Source organism: Globicephala melas, chromosome 6 (assembly GCF_963455315.2).
Source record: "Globicephala melas chromosome 6, mGloMel1.2, whole genome shotgun sequence".
Classification (NCBI taxonomy): domain Eukaryota; kingdom Metazoa; phylum Chordata; class Mammalia; order Artiodactyla; family Delphinidae; genus Globicephala; species Globicephala melas.
The window spans coordinates 104,506,059-104,524,131 of NC_083319.1; the positions used below are offsets into that span (position 1 = coordinate 104,506,059).

Here is an 18,073-nt window from a genome sequence, read left to right on the forward strand (position 1 = left end):
TACCAGGGTTAAACAAAAAGATCCAGTTTAGAATTACGCATTGCATTTAGCTCTCGTGTTTCTCTAGTCTCCTTCCATCTAGAACAGTTCCCCATCTTTCCGTAAAATTCATGCCTTTGGAATATTTGAAAATTATAGGGCAGCTGTTTTGTGGAATGTCCTACAGTTTGTGTTTGTCTAATGTTTTCTCATGATTAGATTCAGGTTGTGCATCCAGGGCAAAAACATCATGGAAGTGAGGCTGGGTTCTCATTGCATCTTATTAGGTGACACACAACTTCAGTTTGTTGCATTACAAATGATGTTCATTTTGATCGCTTGGTTCAGGTGGTAGCTGCTAGGCTTCTCCATTGTAAAATAATTCTTTCCGTCTTTGTAATTACTAAGTATTTCTTGGAAAAGTACTTTGAAACTATGTAAATACCCTATTCTTTGCCAAACTTTCAATTCTTTCATTTACATATTTATATCAATATGGACTCTAGATTTCCTATTTTATTCCATGGGTTATTATCCATTGTGATCACTGTTGACTTTGAGGCTCAAATTGTCCCAGATATGGCCAGTACGTGCCCCTTCAGACTAGCTTCTGTGTCTCTCTGACTTGTACCCATTGTATTCCAGGCTCATCTTGTACTTTGCCTGTCCCAGCTGTGAAATAAGTCATTTCTCCAAAGAACACAGTTTCCTTTACTGTAGAATAATACTTAGAAACCAAGATCAGGATGCTAAAACGGCTTATTGCTTTATGGGGCATCTTCATTCACAGGACTTCTATCAGTGGACAGAGCTCGGGGAGATTAAACTTGTACACGTACACACACATCTATATTTGTCTCTATGTCTATATCTATTTGTGGGAAATAGTGAGTTCAATTCCGATCCAACACTACAGGGTCCATTCTGCTTTCCCTCCTTCTGCATTTGTAACATCTTTCTCCGGGGGGTTAGGCAATCACTCCCATTACCCATAATATGTTTACTCATTTGGCCAATTTCCCACAGCGTCCCATAGCTGCTTCCACTTCCTCTCCTATGGCAAGCCCTCTCCCCACCCTACTGGGGCTCTGACACCCATTCCAGGCTGCAGCCACTGACTGTCCCCATGGGCACTCTCCTCATCCGCCCATGCTCCAACACCCAGCGCCAGGCTGCTCCTCCACACAGGCACCATCCTCGTCCCAGTTGGCTCTGACCACACGCTGGCAGCCCACTCTTCCGCAGGGACACCCTCTGCACCCCAGGGCTCCCCTATCCTGATCCCCCCCAAGCGTGCACCTCTTCCTCAGCTGCACCTCATGGCTTTAGGGGTGAATTGTTGAACAAGAGAAAAGAAGACAAATAAAGGAAAGAGTTAGAGGACAAGAAAGAAAGAACAGTTACTTTTTTTGTTTGTTTGTTTTTAACAGAGAGGAAAAACTTCTGGAGTATATATACTTCCAATCCAAATTTAGAAGTATATAATTTTACTTAACTTCTTTGATTTCATATTTTTATCCTTTTTCTCTTAAGCTAAAGATCTTGATTCCTAACCACATCAAAATGATTATTTACTCTACCTTACTATATGTTTAATAGTTTCAGACTAACAAAACCAATACTATTGCAAACAATATGATTGGTGAAAAGAGTTTAAGATCTTTTCGAGTTCTTTTTATCCTAAGGTATTCCCCACTAAGGGTGTACAGTCAAATTACTATGTTTAGGTCATTTAAAATAATTACTCTCAGTGTGGTTAAGCCTCCAACTCAAAATGCAGTTGTATATTAGGTTTCATTTTGCTTTTGTATTTTCAGGATAACTAGAGAGAGAAAAGAGATTTGAGTTGGTAATAAATTTTGGCAGAAAGAACACTCTGAAGGAGACTAGCACAGGATGGGTGGAGGATAGAGGGGAGAGGTCCAAAAGGTTATGAGAGGGTCATAGAAAAGGACTGAAAAGCCACAAAAACCATATAACCTCTTTGGAGAGCAACTTGGCAATATCTACCAACATACATTTGATACTTTACTACCATGTAAATATTTATCACTTACTGTAGACTTAGCATGTAAGTCTGTACGTAAAAACATTTGACTCAGAAACCCATTTCTAGGGATCTATCCCAAAGACACACTGGCATAAATATGAAAAGATAACGTGTTCAAGGCTGTTCAATGCAGCACTATTTGTAATAGTAGAAGATTAGGGATAACACTAACATCCATCAGGATGTGGAGAGACTCATGAGGACATAGGGCCGTGAAGGGGCCTGATAAACCAGAGTTTGAGGAAGCAGAAACCATGAGGAAACAGAATTTATGAGGGAGAAAGAGAGAGAGGGAGGAGAAAAGAGTCAATTTGACTAGAAGCTTCATGAGGCCAGGCAGGAATCGTTCTCAGTTTTAGTCGCTGGAGTATCTCAAACACTTAAAATGGTGCTTGGCACACAGTAGGTGATCAATAAATATTTATCAATATACTGATAAATGAATAAGGTAGCAAGGTGGGGGAGAAAGAGTAGCACTGACAGAGAGACGCAGGAACAGAAAACCATGCAGGGCACAGAAAGGACACTAAGTGAGCAGGTTTTCCTCTCCCAGCCAGCCCACCACGTTCTAGCATGCGTGATGCAAAGTCTCCTGGGATCCAAAATCCAACTCAGGGGTTGAGATAAGTTCTGCCTTTTTGTATATTCTACCTTTTGTCTTCTAGAAGTATGAGAATTAAAAAATGTGGTCAGGGCTTCCCTGGTGGCACAGTGGTTGAGAGTCCGCCTGCTGATGCAGGGGACACGGGTTCGTGCCCCGGTCCGGGAAGATCCCACATGATGCGGAGCGGCTGGGCCCGTGAGCCATGGCCGCTGAGCCTGCGCGTCCAGAAGCCTGTGCTCCGCAATGGGAGAGGCCACAACAGTGAGAGGCCCGTGTACGACAAAAAAAAAAAAAAAAAAAATGTGGTCAAACTTCTGGCTTTTTTTCTGTGGAATAGAAATGATTCCTCTGTGCAGCTTAAATGTGCATTTCTTCTATTATGAGTAAAGTTGATCAGCTCTTTATATGTTTCATAGTCACTTGTATTTTTTGTTTTCTGTCCCCTTAATGTCTTTCTTGACATCCTGATTTGGGGGAGCTCCATATCGCCTTTGGGAACAAGATAAGCCCGTCTTATTTACTTTATGACATAATTTGGCTTTTATGGTTCAAAAGATAATAGTAGACAGGCACGATAAGGTGAATGGTAAGTAAAGCAGCTTCCCAACCAATTCCATTCTAGGGTTCTGCTCCCTCACCTCCACTCCATACACACACTTTCCCCAAATTAGCCCAAACCTCACAAACAATAGGAAACGTATTCATTCCTAGCAACACCATCTGGCCAGTTAGTCTCACCGTCTCCCTCACCCCACCCCCTCTACCAACTTGTCTCCTTCTGACTCAAGATTGCAACTTCAACTCTTGCCTGGATCTCCAGCCTGCCAGACTGCCCTGCAGACTTCAAACTTGCCAACCAACCCTCACAATTGTATGAGCCAATTCCTTAAAAAGAAATATAAAAATATTTACGTACGTGTGTGTGTGTACACTGGCTGAGATGGCCAGTAATGGTGAGTCACACAAAAATGGTATTTAGAGCAGATGGCAGGGAAAACCCAGTGGTTGCCTATATGCATAAGATTGAGCAAATAAGCAAATAAATCGATGGTAATGGGAGTCAGGTTTCTCACTGACAGAGAAAGTAGGTGTAAATATGAAAATGGGAAATGCAAGAATAAATCCTGTAGTATGGATTGAAATTGAAGTATCAGTGTGAATTCATGGTTTGATAGATAGATAGGTAGGTAGGTAGATAGAAAGACAGATAGGTAGATAGACAGATAGGTAGATAGATAGAAGATAAATAGATTAAAAATAAACAGAGATGAAGAGGTACATGTGCGTTCTCTGTAGTACTGTTGCAACCTTTCTGCAAAGTTGAAAGTGGTCCAAGATAAAATTACAGAGCTCCATAGAGATGTAGACACAGATACAGGTATAGAGATGTAGATGGATATATAGATAAATATATATATAGATGATCTATATATAGAATGGATATATATATAGGATATATATATAGAATGATACCCCCCCATAAAAAACAACTAATAAAAGGGGTAACCTAGGGCAGCTGGGCATGGGAGAAAGAATAGATGCAGTCAGGCAAGAGGATAAGACTTTTCAATGTAGATCTTTTAACATAATTTTTATTTCAAACCATGCAATAGTATTAACTACTCGAGAAATAAACCACATTTAAGAAGTATAAAACGCAGCTCTGACCATGTCCCTCCACTGCCTGAACCTTATCGTGGCACTTGGTTGCGTCTGCCTGTCTGTCTGTCTGTCTGTCTCAAGTCTTCCTTGTTATTCTCCTCTCCAGTCACACCCCTCAGTCCTGCCTCCCCAGACCCTCCCTCAGGTTCTATTATGACCACAGACATTGATGGGCACCAAGTACTCAACGCTGGGCCAAGCCCTTGACTCATGGATTATCTGATTGCAAGGTCCTCTGCCCCTATGGCCTTGGTTCTATGGCAGACCCTCTGCCCAGAACACTCCTCCACAACCTGGTATGTTTGAAGTGATCCTTTGAATCCCAGATCAAATGCCACCTTCTTGTGGAAACTTCCCTGCCCCAGGCTACTAAATTGCCCCCTCCTCTGAGCTCTCAGGGCGCTTTTTCATCTAGTCACTTGTCAACTTCAGGAGTGTCTTTGGGAAAAGTCATCTACTTCCCAAATCCTTAGGCAGTGCCTGGAAAGGTCAGGTGTCCCAGGCGAACATTTATCTAATTCATCTGGACTGAGAAAAATGTTCCCTAAAACATTAGACCAGCAGTAAAGACCTTTCCCAGGGAAAGAATGGATTTCAAATGAATTTGGGAGTCCTGTGACTCATAACAGAGACCTAGAGACCAGAAGTTTGAGGAACTCCTATTCCAGCTCTACTGTTTTCAAAACCTAAGTTGGATCAATGGTAAAACTCTAGACCCCCAGGGGAGTGGGGAAGTATTTCTTGGGAAAAGTATAGAGAACAGTGGAATGATTCATTTACACCACAAAAGATGCAATACCAGATATGTAAGCTTCAGCTTTTCACCAGCTGAAGACAGAAGGACTGGGGGTGCGTGCTCCTCGTCTCTCCACTCTCCTTTAGGACTAATCAGAATTTCAAAACACCTAGATGACTGTATAAAAGCAAAAATCTTGGGCTTCCCTGGTGGCTCAGTGGTTGGGAGTCCGCCTGCCAATGCAGGGGACATGGGTTCGTGCCCCGGTCCGGGAGGATCCCACATGCCGCGGAGTGGCTGGGCCCATGAGCCATGGCTGCCGAGCCTGCGCGTCCGGAGCCTGTTGCCCCGCAATGGGAGAGGCCACAGCAGTGAGAGGCCCGCGTACCACAAAAAAAAAAAAAAAGAAATCTTACGCCCTTATCTTCTCTCCCCTTCTTTGAAGTAAGGTGTCCGTACTCTTATAACTAACTTCAGAAACACAGAAAAAAATTCCTATGTTCTTCTTTGGAAAGCGAAAGTATAATCACTTTCCCTCACTCTAAATCAGCTAAGCTCAGAGATCCAACAGTGTCAGGACATTAATAGAAGATCGTTATGTTTGGAATGTCATACCTTAGAAAGTATTTTAATGCGAGGAAAAGCTACTTCACCTGCAAGAAGAAATGCAGGTTGTTCCATTCTGGGAGATTTTCAGGACGTGGAGTTTTTGAAGACAGAGACAGCAGCAAGCTTGATCCTATCCACACAGGGAGAGACGGGAGGGGTAATGATGATACTTCTCAGAATGGAGATGACGCCTAGGCTGGGTGATGCTGAGCAAACCACTTTACTTCTGAAGGTCTCGGTTTTCTCATCTGTTTAACGTGCATAATAGCGAAGGGGCCTTAAGGATTAAACAACACTATATCTGGCACTATATATAGGAGGTGCTTAGTAAATGTCTGTTGTTTATTCCCCTGTTTCTGTCTTCAAAAACTCCATGTCCTAAAAATCTCCCAGAATGGAACAATGTGCATTTCTTCTTGCAGGTGAAGTAGCTTCTCTTTGCAATTGGAGAAGCAAATGTAGTCAATTACAAACTGTCTCCATTCCCAGCTGCCTTTAAATAGCCAACCCTCCTCGCTTATTTAGGATTTCTGCCATCAAAACGTCTTGGGAAATAAGAGATAAAAGACACAGTCCTTACTCTCTGGGAACGAGTAATTGCTTACAATTTACTTTAAGAAGTGGAAACATACAGGTCATTGCAAAGAACCAGGGAATAGAGAGGAAAAGCAGGTGACTCAGCCTAAAGATGGCTTCCTGGAGATATTTGAGCTAAGTCTTCAAGGATAAGCAGGAGTCGGCCAGGTCAAAGGAAGGGAGGGGCCAGGGCTCTTCCCCAGGAGAGAGCAGCAGCTGGGGAGGTTATGGAGGTGACAGGAGACACTTGGTGCTCAAAGGCGGAGCTTCAGCTGGGTAAGGAAGGACACCTAACCCTCTCTGTCAATTGAGAATCAAGAAGGGCCAGACGGTCCTGATGCTGGAGGCCCAGGCTCCAGCCTTGCCCAAGGCAGCAGAAGAGTCCAGTGAGTAGCAGGAGCTGCGTGGAGCCAGAGCCGTGCACACGCTCTCCGGGCCCAGGTTTCCACTTTGTCCTTCATGGGAGCTTTAGGCTCAGGTCTTCCCAGACCCTCTTTTGGGGTGTGTATGGAGGGAATAGGCACCCTAGGCAGGACCCTGTTCTCTCCCCACCATGCTGAAACTGCACACCCTAGACTGGGACTCAAACTCATAATCTCCCAGCTGAAATTGCACACCTGGTCTCAGGACTTAATGAAGCTCAGGTTCTTTATGTCTTGTCGCAGAAGGAATTCACTGAGAGGTAAAGTGATAAGAAGTAGATTTATCGAGAGAGATATATAGGCCCCATAGACAGAGTGTGGGTCATCTTAGAAGGTGAGAGAGGCCCTGAAATATGGGGTAGTTTTTTTTTTGCCGTACGCAGGCCTCTCGCTGTTGTGGCCTCTCCCGTTGCAGAGCACAGGCTCCAGATGCGCAGGCTCAGCGGCCATGGCTCACGGGCCCAGCTGCTCCGCGGCATGTGAGATCCTCCCAGACCGGGGCATGAACCTGCGTCCCCTGCACTGGCAGGCGGACTCTCAACCACTGCGCCACCAGGGAAGCCCAGGGTGGTTAGTTTTTATGGGCTGGGTAATTTCATAGGCTAATGAGTGGGAGGATTATTCCAACTACCTTAAAGAAGGGATAGGAATTTCCAGGAATTGGGCCACCGCCCACTTTTTGGCCTTTTATGGTAGGCCTTGGAATTGTCACAGCGCCCTTGGGTGTGTCACTTAGCATATGCTAATGTATAGCGTATAATGAGGCTCAAGGTCTACTGGAAGTCGAATCTTCCGCCACCTTGCGCCTATTCGGTTCTCAACAGTTTATTCATGTCATTCTTTTAAAGGTTGAGCCCTGCCCACTCCCCTCCTGTCTCAATCCCAGCCCTAGTCAGGTCCTGCCCCTTCCTGGATCTCTCCAGCAAGGCCAAAGGTCATCACCCCCCCCCAAACCTCTGGGAAGAGGAGGGATTTCTCCCCCAAAACAGGCCCATTTTCAACCTCTCCAATCAGGTCGTTGCAGGTCTTTCCTAAGCCCTGGTTGGGAATCTTGTCTCGTTCTCCAAGTTTGGGGCCTGGTGGGCCTGGGAGGCAGGTCAGTCATATATGGATGTGTGTGGCAGGGGGGGTGAGGGTAGGCCATTCTTTTGTGCCTACGACTGGGTAGCTCCCAGTTTGGGGCAGCCTGAAGCTGATACCATTTACCAGGAGGCCCTCTTTAGGAAAAGGTGCATAACATTACAAATGCAAAATTAGACACAGACCTTGGAAGGGGGTCTGTGCAAGTGAGGTGACCCTACACATTAAGCATCATTGGTTTCATCGCAAGCCCTCTAAGACACTCACCACATCCTCCACCCACTTTGGGAGTGGGGGTGGGCTGCAGAAAGAGTACGGGCCTAGGACCCTGATTCAGTCCAGCCTCTGCCCTGGATAATCAAATCAGGGCATATCTCTGTTCTGGCTGACCTCTAAGGTACTTCCCAGCTTCATGAACAAGGCCACTTAAAAACCATCCAAGTCCCTGTTACCTTTTTTGGAAGCTCCAGCCCATCTTACATTAAATGCAATAAATTTTTTTTTGGCCATGCCACGTGGCTTATGGGATCTTAGTTCCCCAACCAAGGATTGAACTCATGCCCCCTGCACTGGAAACGCAGAGCCCTAACCACTGGACATCCAGGAAATTTCCTAAATGCAGTAAAATGTATTTAATTAAACATAAACCCATTAAATATATATCTGGATTTGCTGTAAAATTTGGAAGCTGTTTTTAAACTTCACTTTGGGAAGTGTCATTCATTCAGCAAACATGCATTGTATGCACTCTGAGTCAGGCCCTGTTCTAGATATTGGGGTACAGAGTTAACAAAAACCCCTGCCCTTATGGAGCCTATGTGGGCTGGGGCCCAAGAAACAGATACAAAAAATAGATAGTGTGGCAGATGGTGATGAGTGCTGTGGAGAAAAATAAAGCAAGAGATTAAAAAAAAAAAAAAGCAAAAAATAAATTAAAAAATAAAGCACGGATGGGGATAGGGCTGGCTTATTGCTCATAAAGGCCCTGGAGTTTGGTGGTCAGTTCTGACCTTTGGCAATGACTGATGAAAGATCAGTCACTAATTGGGATTAGTGGTGGCCTCTGATGAGACAAAAATCAGTGAGACTGGGTGTCTTGCCAGGAATACTCAGGACTCTGGAGCTCAAACTTAATTCAGGGATGATTCAGCGGTTCTTTGGCTTTGATTAACTCAAATAGTTTACAAATGAGTCCAATTTCTCAATAATCAATGCGCATTGCTAACTTAGAAGTTTGAGATGAAATGTTTCTATGCTAAATCTAAGCATAAGGATGGCAGAATACTATTACATTTGTAGACAGTAGTTGAACATGTATTTGTGTGCTGGTTTCTATTTGAATTTTGTAGCCCATCCATGCTTTTAAAGGTCTTAGACATTTCGTCTGCCCTGGGAAAGCTGGCAGGAACTGTGCTGAATGGGTGACCTGCCCTGGTAATGACCTCCTCCCATTGGGGCAGGTGCTCTTTGGTCGTGAAATTGAATAAAGACACAGGCAGGCCCTGGGTGCAGGGCGCCCATTGTTTTTGTTCACATCTACCCTGGGCTTCACATCTCTAAAAGGGAGATCGTATTCATGAACTACCGTAGGGTAGTTTGAGGTTTCAGCAAGGTCACTCCTGGCCCTCACAGAGGGCTGCCAACTCTTTTTTAAAGATTTTTTTTTTTTTGATGTGGACCATTTTTAAAGTCTTTATTGAATTTATTATAATATTGTTTCTGTCTTATGTTTTGGTTTTTCGGCCATGAGGGATCTTAGCTCCCCGACCAGGGATCGAACACACACACCCTGTATTGGAAGGCGAAGTGTTAACCACTGGACCACCAGGGAAGTCTCAGGCCTCCCAACTCTTGGTGCCTTCAGCTCTATTATCCACAAAGCTCTCTTTGAAAAACCATCCATCAGCTCCCCTGCTACATCCTGCAACTCACCAACCGGCCTCCGCCCCCCTCCTGAAAGGCTGACTCCTGGAACTGCTGTCACGAAGCCCCGACCTTCCAGCTTTGTCACAGCGAATTTTCGTTCACTCTCAAACCCTTTCTCTCCTTCACCCTCCTCCCTAGCCAAAGTGGTTCTCCCCTGTCCCATGGGGTCATCTCCCACTGCCATCACACTCTATGGCCATGCAGGGAACTCTGCCTCATTCTCTGCTGAGACCTCCAGGCCCCGAACGCATCACCATCCCCTGCTCCTCCTTTGAAGTTCATCTGTTTCTGGCACTTTCCTCTTCAACTCCAGTGGCTCTGGCACCTAATGTGGGCCTGGCGCCCTGACCTGGTCCGTGGTGCTCGCCTGCCTGGGGATGCCCCCCCCGAGCCTGCTCCCACCCTGACATCAACCCTGGGTCCGTCTTCAGCGGCACGCAGCACCCCTTCCCCAGGCCACGTCATCACCCTACTCTGTGTCCATCCTCCCGGCCTCACGCTCGATGGCTTCCCTTTCCTACCATAACAATAACCCACTCAGCTCTCCGCAGACCCCCAGTCACATCTCCTGTCCCGTCTCCCCCGCCCACTCCACTTTCATGCCGTCTGATTTCCTTCCCCTGAGGGCTGGAGCCCCTCAGCACTTTAGATGCTGCCCTTGCCAATGGCCTCAACTCTTCTCAGTTTACCCCTCTGCCCCAGACTGTCCTGTCTTCTCTCTCCTCTCCTGTTCCTTGGCTGGGAGTTGGCTGGTGGAGAAAGTTATCATTCCATGCTAAATGGACCGACTACGAAATCATTCTAACTCTGCCACTTCGGCAATCTGATCCCTTTTCCCGTAATAGCACGCTTTTCATTACTCCAGGGACTATCTCAACCTTGGCCTTCCGCTCTCAAATTCTTAATACCGCGCCTATTGCCAATTTCTTAAAATTACTTCACCTACCACTTTCTGGAAGCCAATCTTTAAGAGCTTTGTCCTCTTCGCATCTCTGCAGTAAAATGCCTTCCTTGTTTTAGGGGATTAGTTGCCTCTGATTCTCTCCAAGTCCTAACTTCCTGGTCCAGATCAAGGACACTCCAGGTATTGAAAACTTGGCGAAGCGGGGGGGGTCTCTCAATGCTGTTTGAGAACTTGGAGAAATCATGGAAAGCAACAGGTCAGAAAACATAGTTCTGATTTTTCAAAGGTCGAAGGCGATTTCCCACAACTATAGGCTTGGTGGGCTTGCCCTCAATCTCCGACAAAACCATGGAAACCAAAAGCCTGCTTTATGCTCTTTAAGAAACAGTAGAGCAATTACTTGGAGCCAATACACGTTCTCTAAGCCTCATTTTGACAAGTCTGCTGGACTGGTAGATCAGGAAAATGTCATAAATATAGTTTATCTGGATTTCAAGCAAGGTTTTGTGCGGGGGGTTTTAATACTAAAATATAGTTGATTTACAATGTTGTGTTAGTTTCAGGTATACAGCAAAGTGATTCAGCTATACATATATATATATATATATTCTTTTTTAGATTCTTTTCCAGAATATAGTTCCCTGTGCTATATAGTAGGTCCTTGTTGTTTATCTATTTTATATATAGTAGCAAGGTGTTTTTTGATAATCATGTGAGCAAGTAGGAAAATACCGTCTGAATTAAAGTAAAACTAGGAGAACTAGTTACTGGGTGACTGTGCCCAAAGAGTGCTAAATAATCCATTAATCTCAGTCAGAAGGGATGTTTCTAGAAGTTTGCTGAAGGTACTACCCTGAGATTTACCCATTCAACATTGCCCAAAATTTTTTGGATGATAATATAGAAGGAATACTTACAAATATGTAGATAATATTTATAAAGGGTTAGAGGAGATAATTAAAGCCAGAATTAACTCAACTCTAACAAGGTATCTTTAACAGGGAAAATTAATTAAACACATAATATTGAGTGAAAGAGGCAAGTCATAGAAAAAAAATCACAATAAGATTCCCTTTAGGGGCTTCCCTGGTGGCGCAGTGGTTGAGAGTCCGCCTACCGGTGCAGGGACCCCAATCAAGTAACTTTCTAATAGTCAAATGGCTTTAAAAATTCATGAGCTTCCCGTCTCTGGATGCATTCACGCCGAGAATGGAGGAGCTCTGTTATGGGTGGTTGGAAAGGACACAGAAGAGTACGATTGGTTTAAATAATCTTTCAGGTCCCTTCCAACCTCTACGGGCTACGGTTCTATGAAATTCCATGATTCAGTGCAACTTGTGCATTATGCCTGGGAAGGAAAGCGAGAGGCTGATTCTGAAACAAGAGAGATTTGTTTTCAAATATAAGCCTTATGTTTTGACAACTTTTTTTTTTTTTTTGGCTGCACCACGTGGCATGCGGCATCTCAAACAGGGATCGAACCCGCGTCCCCTGCTGTGGAAGTGTGGAGTCTTAACTATTGGACCACCAGCGAATTCCCCCAGCTTCTTTTTAGATCGATACATGGCATTGGTTTAGAAGGTTCGGGCACCTTCTACCCCGCATTTCTGAGAATTCAATGGCCAAGAGCTTTGGGACCCCACCCCCACCAATAGAAGCATCTATTTTCCTGATGTGCTTCAAGATTCTTGGCGCTGGAGGGGTCCCTGAGGTCCTGTGTCAACCTCCCATCCAACTGCAGGAATGCAATATGGGCTCAGAGGGACACCTGGAACTACAACCGAACGGAAGCTGACTCATGCTGTTCTCTCCTGCCACCTTCTGGCCCTTCCCTTCATCTCCTGCTTCTTCAGAATGCTGGAGGTGTCTACTCAGGATAAAACATTTCCAGGAGGCCTCTGCCACCCAGAATTCCTAGAGGGGAGGGACCCTTCCTATAAGGGGAAAAGCTTGGAGGACTTCCAGTGGTCCTTACTAAATCTAGGAAAAGCGTAAATTCACAGATGACGATGACTGGAAGAGACCTTAGAACTCTTCTGACCCAGAGCCCTCAAACTGATAGCCCATGGGCGATGGACAGCCCATGGACAGGTCTGATTGGATCTAGCAGTGCTGAAAAATTTTGAGCTACCATATACACGTTTGGAAATTTGACTTAAAAGCCAGATTTGTAATGTAATTTGCTGTCAGATATTCGTGAAGTCTCAAAACTGAGAGCAGTAAGTAGTTGAGTATATCCACATTCTACCTGCAAGACACACCAACAGCCAGATTACAACAGTGCTTATCCCAACGGACCCCTCCCATTGGCTCTTGTAAAGGAGGACCAAGTGGTAACCCTCCTTAAATCTACCTTTCTAGCCTCTGCCCCACCCCTAGAGGAGCCAGCTGCTGGGGGGCAAGGGGAGCCCAGGGAGAGCTGGAAGAGGCAGAGTGAAGAATCAGACCTGAACCAGAAGGTGGGTTGAAGTTTGGAATCCTATTTGTGGTTAAAGTTTGGATTTAAATGATACTGGAATTTTTTTTTAATTTATTTTTTATTGAAATATAGTTGAATTACAATGTTGTGTTAATTACTGCTGTTCAGCAAAGTGACTCAGTTATACATACATATTTTCTTTTTCCTATTCTTTTCCATTATGGTTTATCACAGGATATTGAACATAGTTCCCTGTGCTATATACAGTAGGACCTTGTTGTTTATCCATTCTATATAAGACTGGAATTTTTAATACATAAAAGGAAACTAATTTAAAAATGTAACTGTTCCTATCCTGGGAAGCGGTCAGAAAGTCATGGAATCTGACCTATTCATCCAACATGTCATCCAAGGGTAGGGAAAGCAGACCATTGTGGAAGGTGAAATTAAAACGCTCTTCTTTTTCCCCTGTCCTGTGTTCAGCTCCTTCAAAGAATGTTATTCATTGGCTTGTCTTATGGAACTTGATTTCCCTGGAGCAATTCGCAGCTGGAGCTCAGCGGCAGCTGCCCCCTTTAGAAGAGCTACCCACACGTGGTGCGCACACGCTTGCCCACCTCGCCTCACGGGCCCTCATTCCCATCACCAGCCTGCCCCCCGTAGCACTGGGATTTATAATCCTTCCTCTAGTCCTATTCCTTTCTCCAGTGGGCAACAGGAAGCCCAGAGGGGTCAAGTGACTTGTCGTTAAGTCACATAGTAAAGGAGCTGAGTTACATCCTAAAATGCACACTCCTAAAGGTAAAATCTAGGGTGAAAGTGGTGTATGGCTCCCGTTCCTTCATGCTATGGGCATATCCTCACCCACGCTAGATCTTCTCTCCCGTCCTTTCTGCCATAGTAAGAAGAGGCGCTGGGATGCAGGGTAGCTAAGGTAGCAAGCTGGGGGCGGGAGACAGAACCGAAGGGGGGCTGGGGTGCTGACATCCCGAGTTGCCTGAGGCCAGTCCTGTTCCCACCCCCTCTCCACCCCCAAGCACAAACTGAGATGAAAGTAAGCAGTTTTCTTTTCCTTTGTTTGTTCTCCACTGCACTCAAGATTTTAACTGGAACTCGGGAGTTTACTGAGAACCCGTCCTGTACCTCCGTGTCCAGACAGGTTGTTTCGTGGATGTGGACACCAAGACACCACTTGTCCTCTCGTTCCTCTCCACTTCTGAACTCCTGACCTTCCCCTAAGCCCCAGCGAGGGGTGACTCTGGGAAGGGGCTGGGCATTTTCTCTTGGATTAAATGCCCCACAAGGCAGAAGCATAGAGCAGTCCCCCCATACTCCCTCTTCGCTGAGCCGCTGGTACATCCGGGCTGAGAAGCAGACCGAATCCCTGAGCTCAGCTGAGTCCAGATCTAGACATTCTGCCTTTAATAAAAAACTGGTACTCCTGGTAGCCTCCAAGAAGGAGAACTGGGAACATTTATCACTCTACCCATATTTTCTTTTAAGCAGACTTTATTTTTTAGAGCAGTTTTAGGTTCACTGCAAAATTGAGTGGAAGGTACAGAGTTCCCACGTACCCCCTGCCCCCCTCACATGCACACAGCCTCCCCCCCATCAACACCCTCACGAACGGTACGTCCATTACAGCTGATGAACCTACATGACGCGTCATTATCACCCAGAGTCCACAGTTCGCAGCTGGGTTCACTAGGTGTTGGACATTCTATGAGTTTGGACAAACGTATAATGACATGTATCCACCATCAGAGTATCATCCAGAGTAGTTTCACTGCCCTAAAATACCTGTGCCCTTTTCTACCTTTTAAATTCTGAATTTCTAATCACATAAAGGGAAATATTTTAAACATTCTTCCCAACTCAGAATCCCCAGAGATCCAGCGGAGTTCAGTGGTGCTTGGAGGGAGGAGTCGACATGCTGAAGTGAGGGAAGGGTTGTGTGTTTCCTTATCCTCTTTAATCCCTGATATACGAGCAGTTGTCTGGACAGATGTGAGGGAGAAAGAGTCCTGGTAATCAGTGTATTGTCCTGTTCACGAAGGTCTTAACGACAATAAAGCCCTAAACGATCACTGGACTTAAACATGGCAGCGGAACGCTTTCCGCCACAGCAGGAGCAGGACCTCGAAGGGCCTCGCCGAGGGGCGGGAGGCGGGCAGGAACACAGGTTGCCCTCTCCCTTCTTATTGAAAAAGGAAACATTTTCCAACCGTAGGCACTAGTACAGCTTTTCCTGTGACTAAATTTAAGCCTTGACTATTTCAGACCTTCCATCCTTTTCCTAAGACTCTTCTTAAAGCAATTCTAGTTTGGAAATAAGTTATGTAAGCCTCACTGGGTGCAGAGTACGTTAACCAAAGAACAAAAATTTCAGAGTTTTGAAGGGATTAATATAACGAAGCGAGGTGCTCCACAACTGAAGATAATTCTGGCAAGGCTGAGACGGATAAAAGGCCATTGCTCGAACTGTATTTTTCTCTTGACATTTCTCAGTCTGCAAATTTAACCTGTTGACCCTGAATCTGACTAAGAGCTAAAACGGTTCAAGTTCCACAGAACAGCCCTCAACACCTGGAAAATCCCATTCTCATAAGCATATCCCAGAAATCATAAGCAAATGTTGACCTTCTCTCTACAAGGCAAAGTGCTGAGGCAGAAACCAAAATGCCAGCAAGAACGCAGGCAGCCAAGCCTTCACCTAGGCAGGATGTGAAACGTCAGGCCACTCATCTTATATTTTTAATGCAGTGGTTACAGGATGGGGTTGATGTGGGATTGAAAAACAATACTGACTTTGGAGAATTCCTTACTTTTTTTTTAGCCTTAAACACTGACACCCACTCACCAGGGTTGGGTACTAGCAAAAGCTACATGGGATTCTAGGGTGAGCGTTCACTTCCCCTGGCCTCTGTTCCTTGGCTGTCAACAAAAGCAGAAAACGCCTAGTCAGAGCCCACTGGCGCGTGCCAACACAGAGACCTGTTTCTTATTTCATCTGGCACAGTACAGAACTGCAGTCATAACCACTGAGGTGGAGAGCTTGGAGTTCCTCCAGTAATTGACACCATGAAATTGGCAAGACAAAACAAAGCAATCAGTTGTGAGAAAATGGAGGTACGTATATTCTAATGGTAAGCCATGGTTAACACATGGCGTTAGATAGCTATTTGTATTTTCAGTGGACTCCTGAGTCCACCAAGAATATACACGGATCTCTACATTTTTCTATATGAAAAGTCTGGTTTTAACCTACATTCCCCAGATAGGTTGATTTACTCAAAACCTTAAACCCCAGGATTCTAGTAGCTAAGGCAGTTAAAACCAAAAGGGCGCAGGTATTGCCTTGACTAGTGACAAACAGAACCCAGCATCCTCTAATAAACATTTAAGAAGTCAAACATGCTTTTTATAGCTGGGAGCAAAGCCTGACTGTTTCTGTGGCTCCTTCTATCCTGATACCTCCTGCCAACATACTGGGTAACATTAGAATAGGCACTGTCACAGAAGGGGTGACTCTATAAACAGAACGCTGGCCCAGAGATACGACATTCATCAGTGATGCCATTCCAGCAAGTCTACATGTTTTGCACCTCATTCCAGGGTCAGGGTCTCAGGCAGACCCCTAGGAACTCTAGGGGGGCGGGGAATGAGTCATAGACTTCAAATTCTAGGGCTCAAAGATCACGGCCCTCAGGCTCTGAGTTCTTCAGTTCTCTTCCTGGAATTCTTGGGCCATCTTCCCTTTACTGTAATTTGCTCTCTTCTTCCTGCTAAAGGGCAAAACTGACTGCTCAAAGGGCATCATCTCAGGTAGCCGAGAACCTCCTTCTTCCTATATGCCTAAAATAATTACACATCCCATCAGTGAGACTGCATCATGGAGGAGAAAAGTAAAAGTGAATCTCCCACACACACTTGGTTCTTCTCAAACTATCAGCTTGTATTCTAGTTTACATATCATTCATCCAGAACATGATGAATACGTGGGGGGCATCATGCATTTCGTTTGTGAAATGATATAACGCACACGAGTCTCTTGCCCTGTGCTGGGCCCACGTGCACTTGGCAGAGAAGAGCTCTCACGAAGCCCAACTTGAACGTGCGCCTGCTGAAGCACCAGCCGTGCTGTCCTCATTTCCCAGCTGTCACACACTTGCTGGAGTTAGATGGGTCAAGATGGACATTTAGCTTGGAATTTAAGTTTCTAATTTTACACTTTTGAGTACAGCTGGATATTTTCACAGTCTACTTTAAAATCCAAAGGTTGCCCACTCAGCTTTACTATGATCATTCTGAGTATGGGATTTATTATTCACAATGCTGTACTTCAAATCAGAGAAAAGCGGCTTCAATACCACAGCTCGGGAAAAACTGGAAAGTGTTCCATTTCTCCATCCTGCTCAGTTTTTCCCATAACCTGTTCCAGCTTGGAAGACGAGAGTTTCCCGTCTCTGACGGACACAAATGTGGGAAGAGGAGCTTTGCTCCTAAACAAGAGGGTAGAGCTGAACTCTCCTTCTCTAATCTTGCTGTATGTGTGGCTCTTACCTTCCTTCCCAAGTGGGGGAAACCATTGGCACTGAAGAGTTAAAAGGTTCACCAAAATCTGGGCTTCAGAAAGTGTTAAAAACAGTACAACAGGGCTTCCCCGGTGGCGCAGTGGTTGAGAGTCCGCCTGCCGATGCAGCGGACACGGGTTCGTGCCCCGGTCCAGGAAGATCCCACATGCCGTGGAGCAGCTGGGCCCGTGAGCCATGGCCGCTGAGCCTGCGCATCCGGAGCCTGTGCTCCGCAACGGGAGAGACCACAACAGTGAGAGGTCCGCGTACCGCAAAAAAAAACAACCCAAAAAACAAAAAACCCAGCACAACAAAGAGATACTGAAGGGGTTCAACTACAGCTTAGTGCCTACTTTGCTAAGGTCAAAACCTCCTATATTTTGGTAAACATCCTAGTCTGTTCCACCACAAGCTCTGTGACAAACTTCCCCTTGCCCAAAGATCATGACCCTAGGTCAACAAAGGTGGATAAGAAATAAATTCTCAAGCTACAGGAATACAACAGAGTTTGTGAAGTAAATTAAACGATAAT

At 45.3% G+C, this 18,073-nt stretch overlaps 1 protein-coding gene across 9 annotated transcripts in view; it reads right to left on the minus strand.

Moving 5' to 3' along the window:
* Nucleotides 1-18,073, minus strand: part of CCDC25 (coiled-coil domain containing 25) — a 90,752-nt gene that overhangs the window by 31,344 nt on the left and 41,335 nt on the right. For 4 of the 9 annotated variants that reach the window (XM_060301303.1, XM_060301301.1, XM_060301304.2 and 1 more), the window contains one exon: nucleotides 10,596-10,778. The exons of 4 other annotated variants lie outside the window; for them this stretch is intronic. In XM_060301303.1, the coding sequence (XP_060157286.1) occupies nucleotides 10,611-10,778 (168 nt within the window). In that variant the 3' untranslated portion in view covers nucleotides 10,596-10,610. Of the gene's footprint in view, nucleotides 1-10,595; nucleotides 10,779-14,573; nucleotides 16,823-18,073 lie in introns of those variants that run through there. One more of the 9 variants, XM_060301297.1, reaches the window with a different exon arrangement.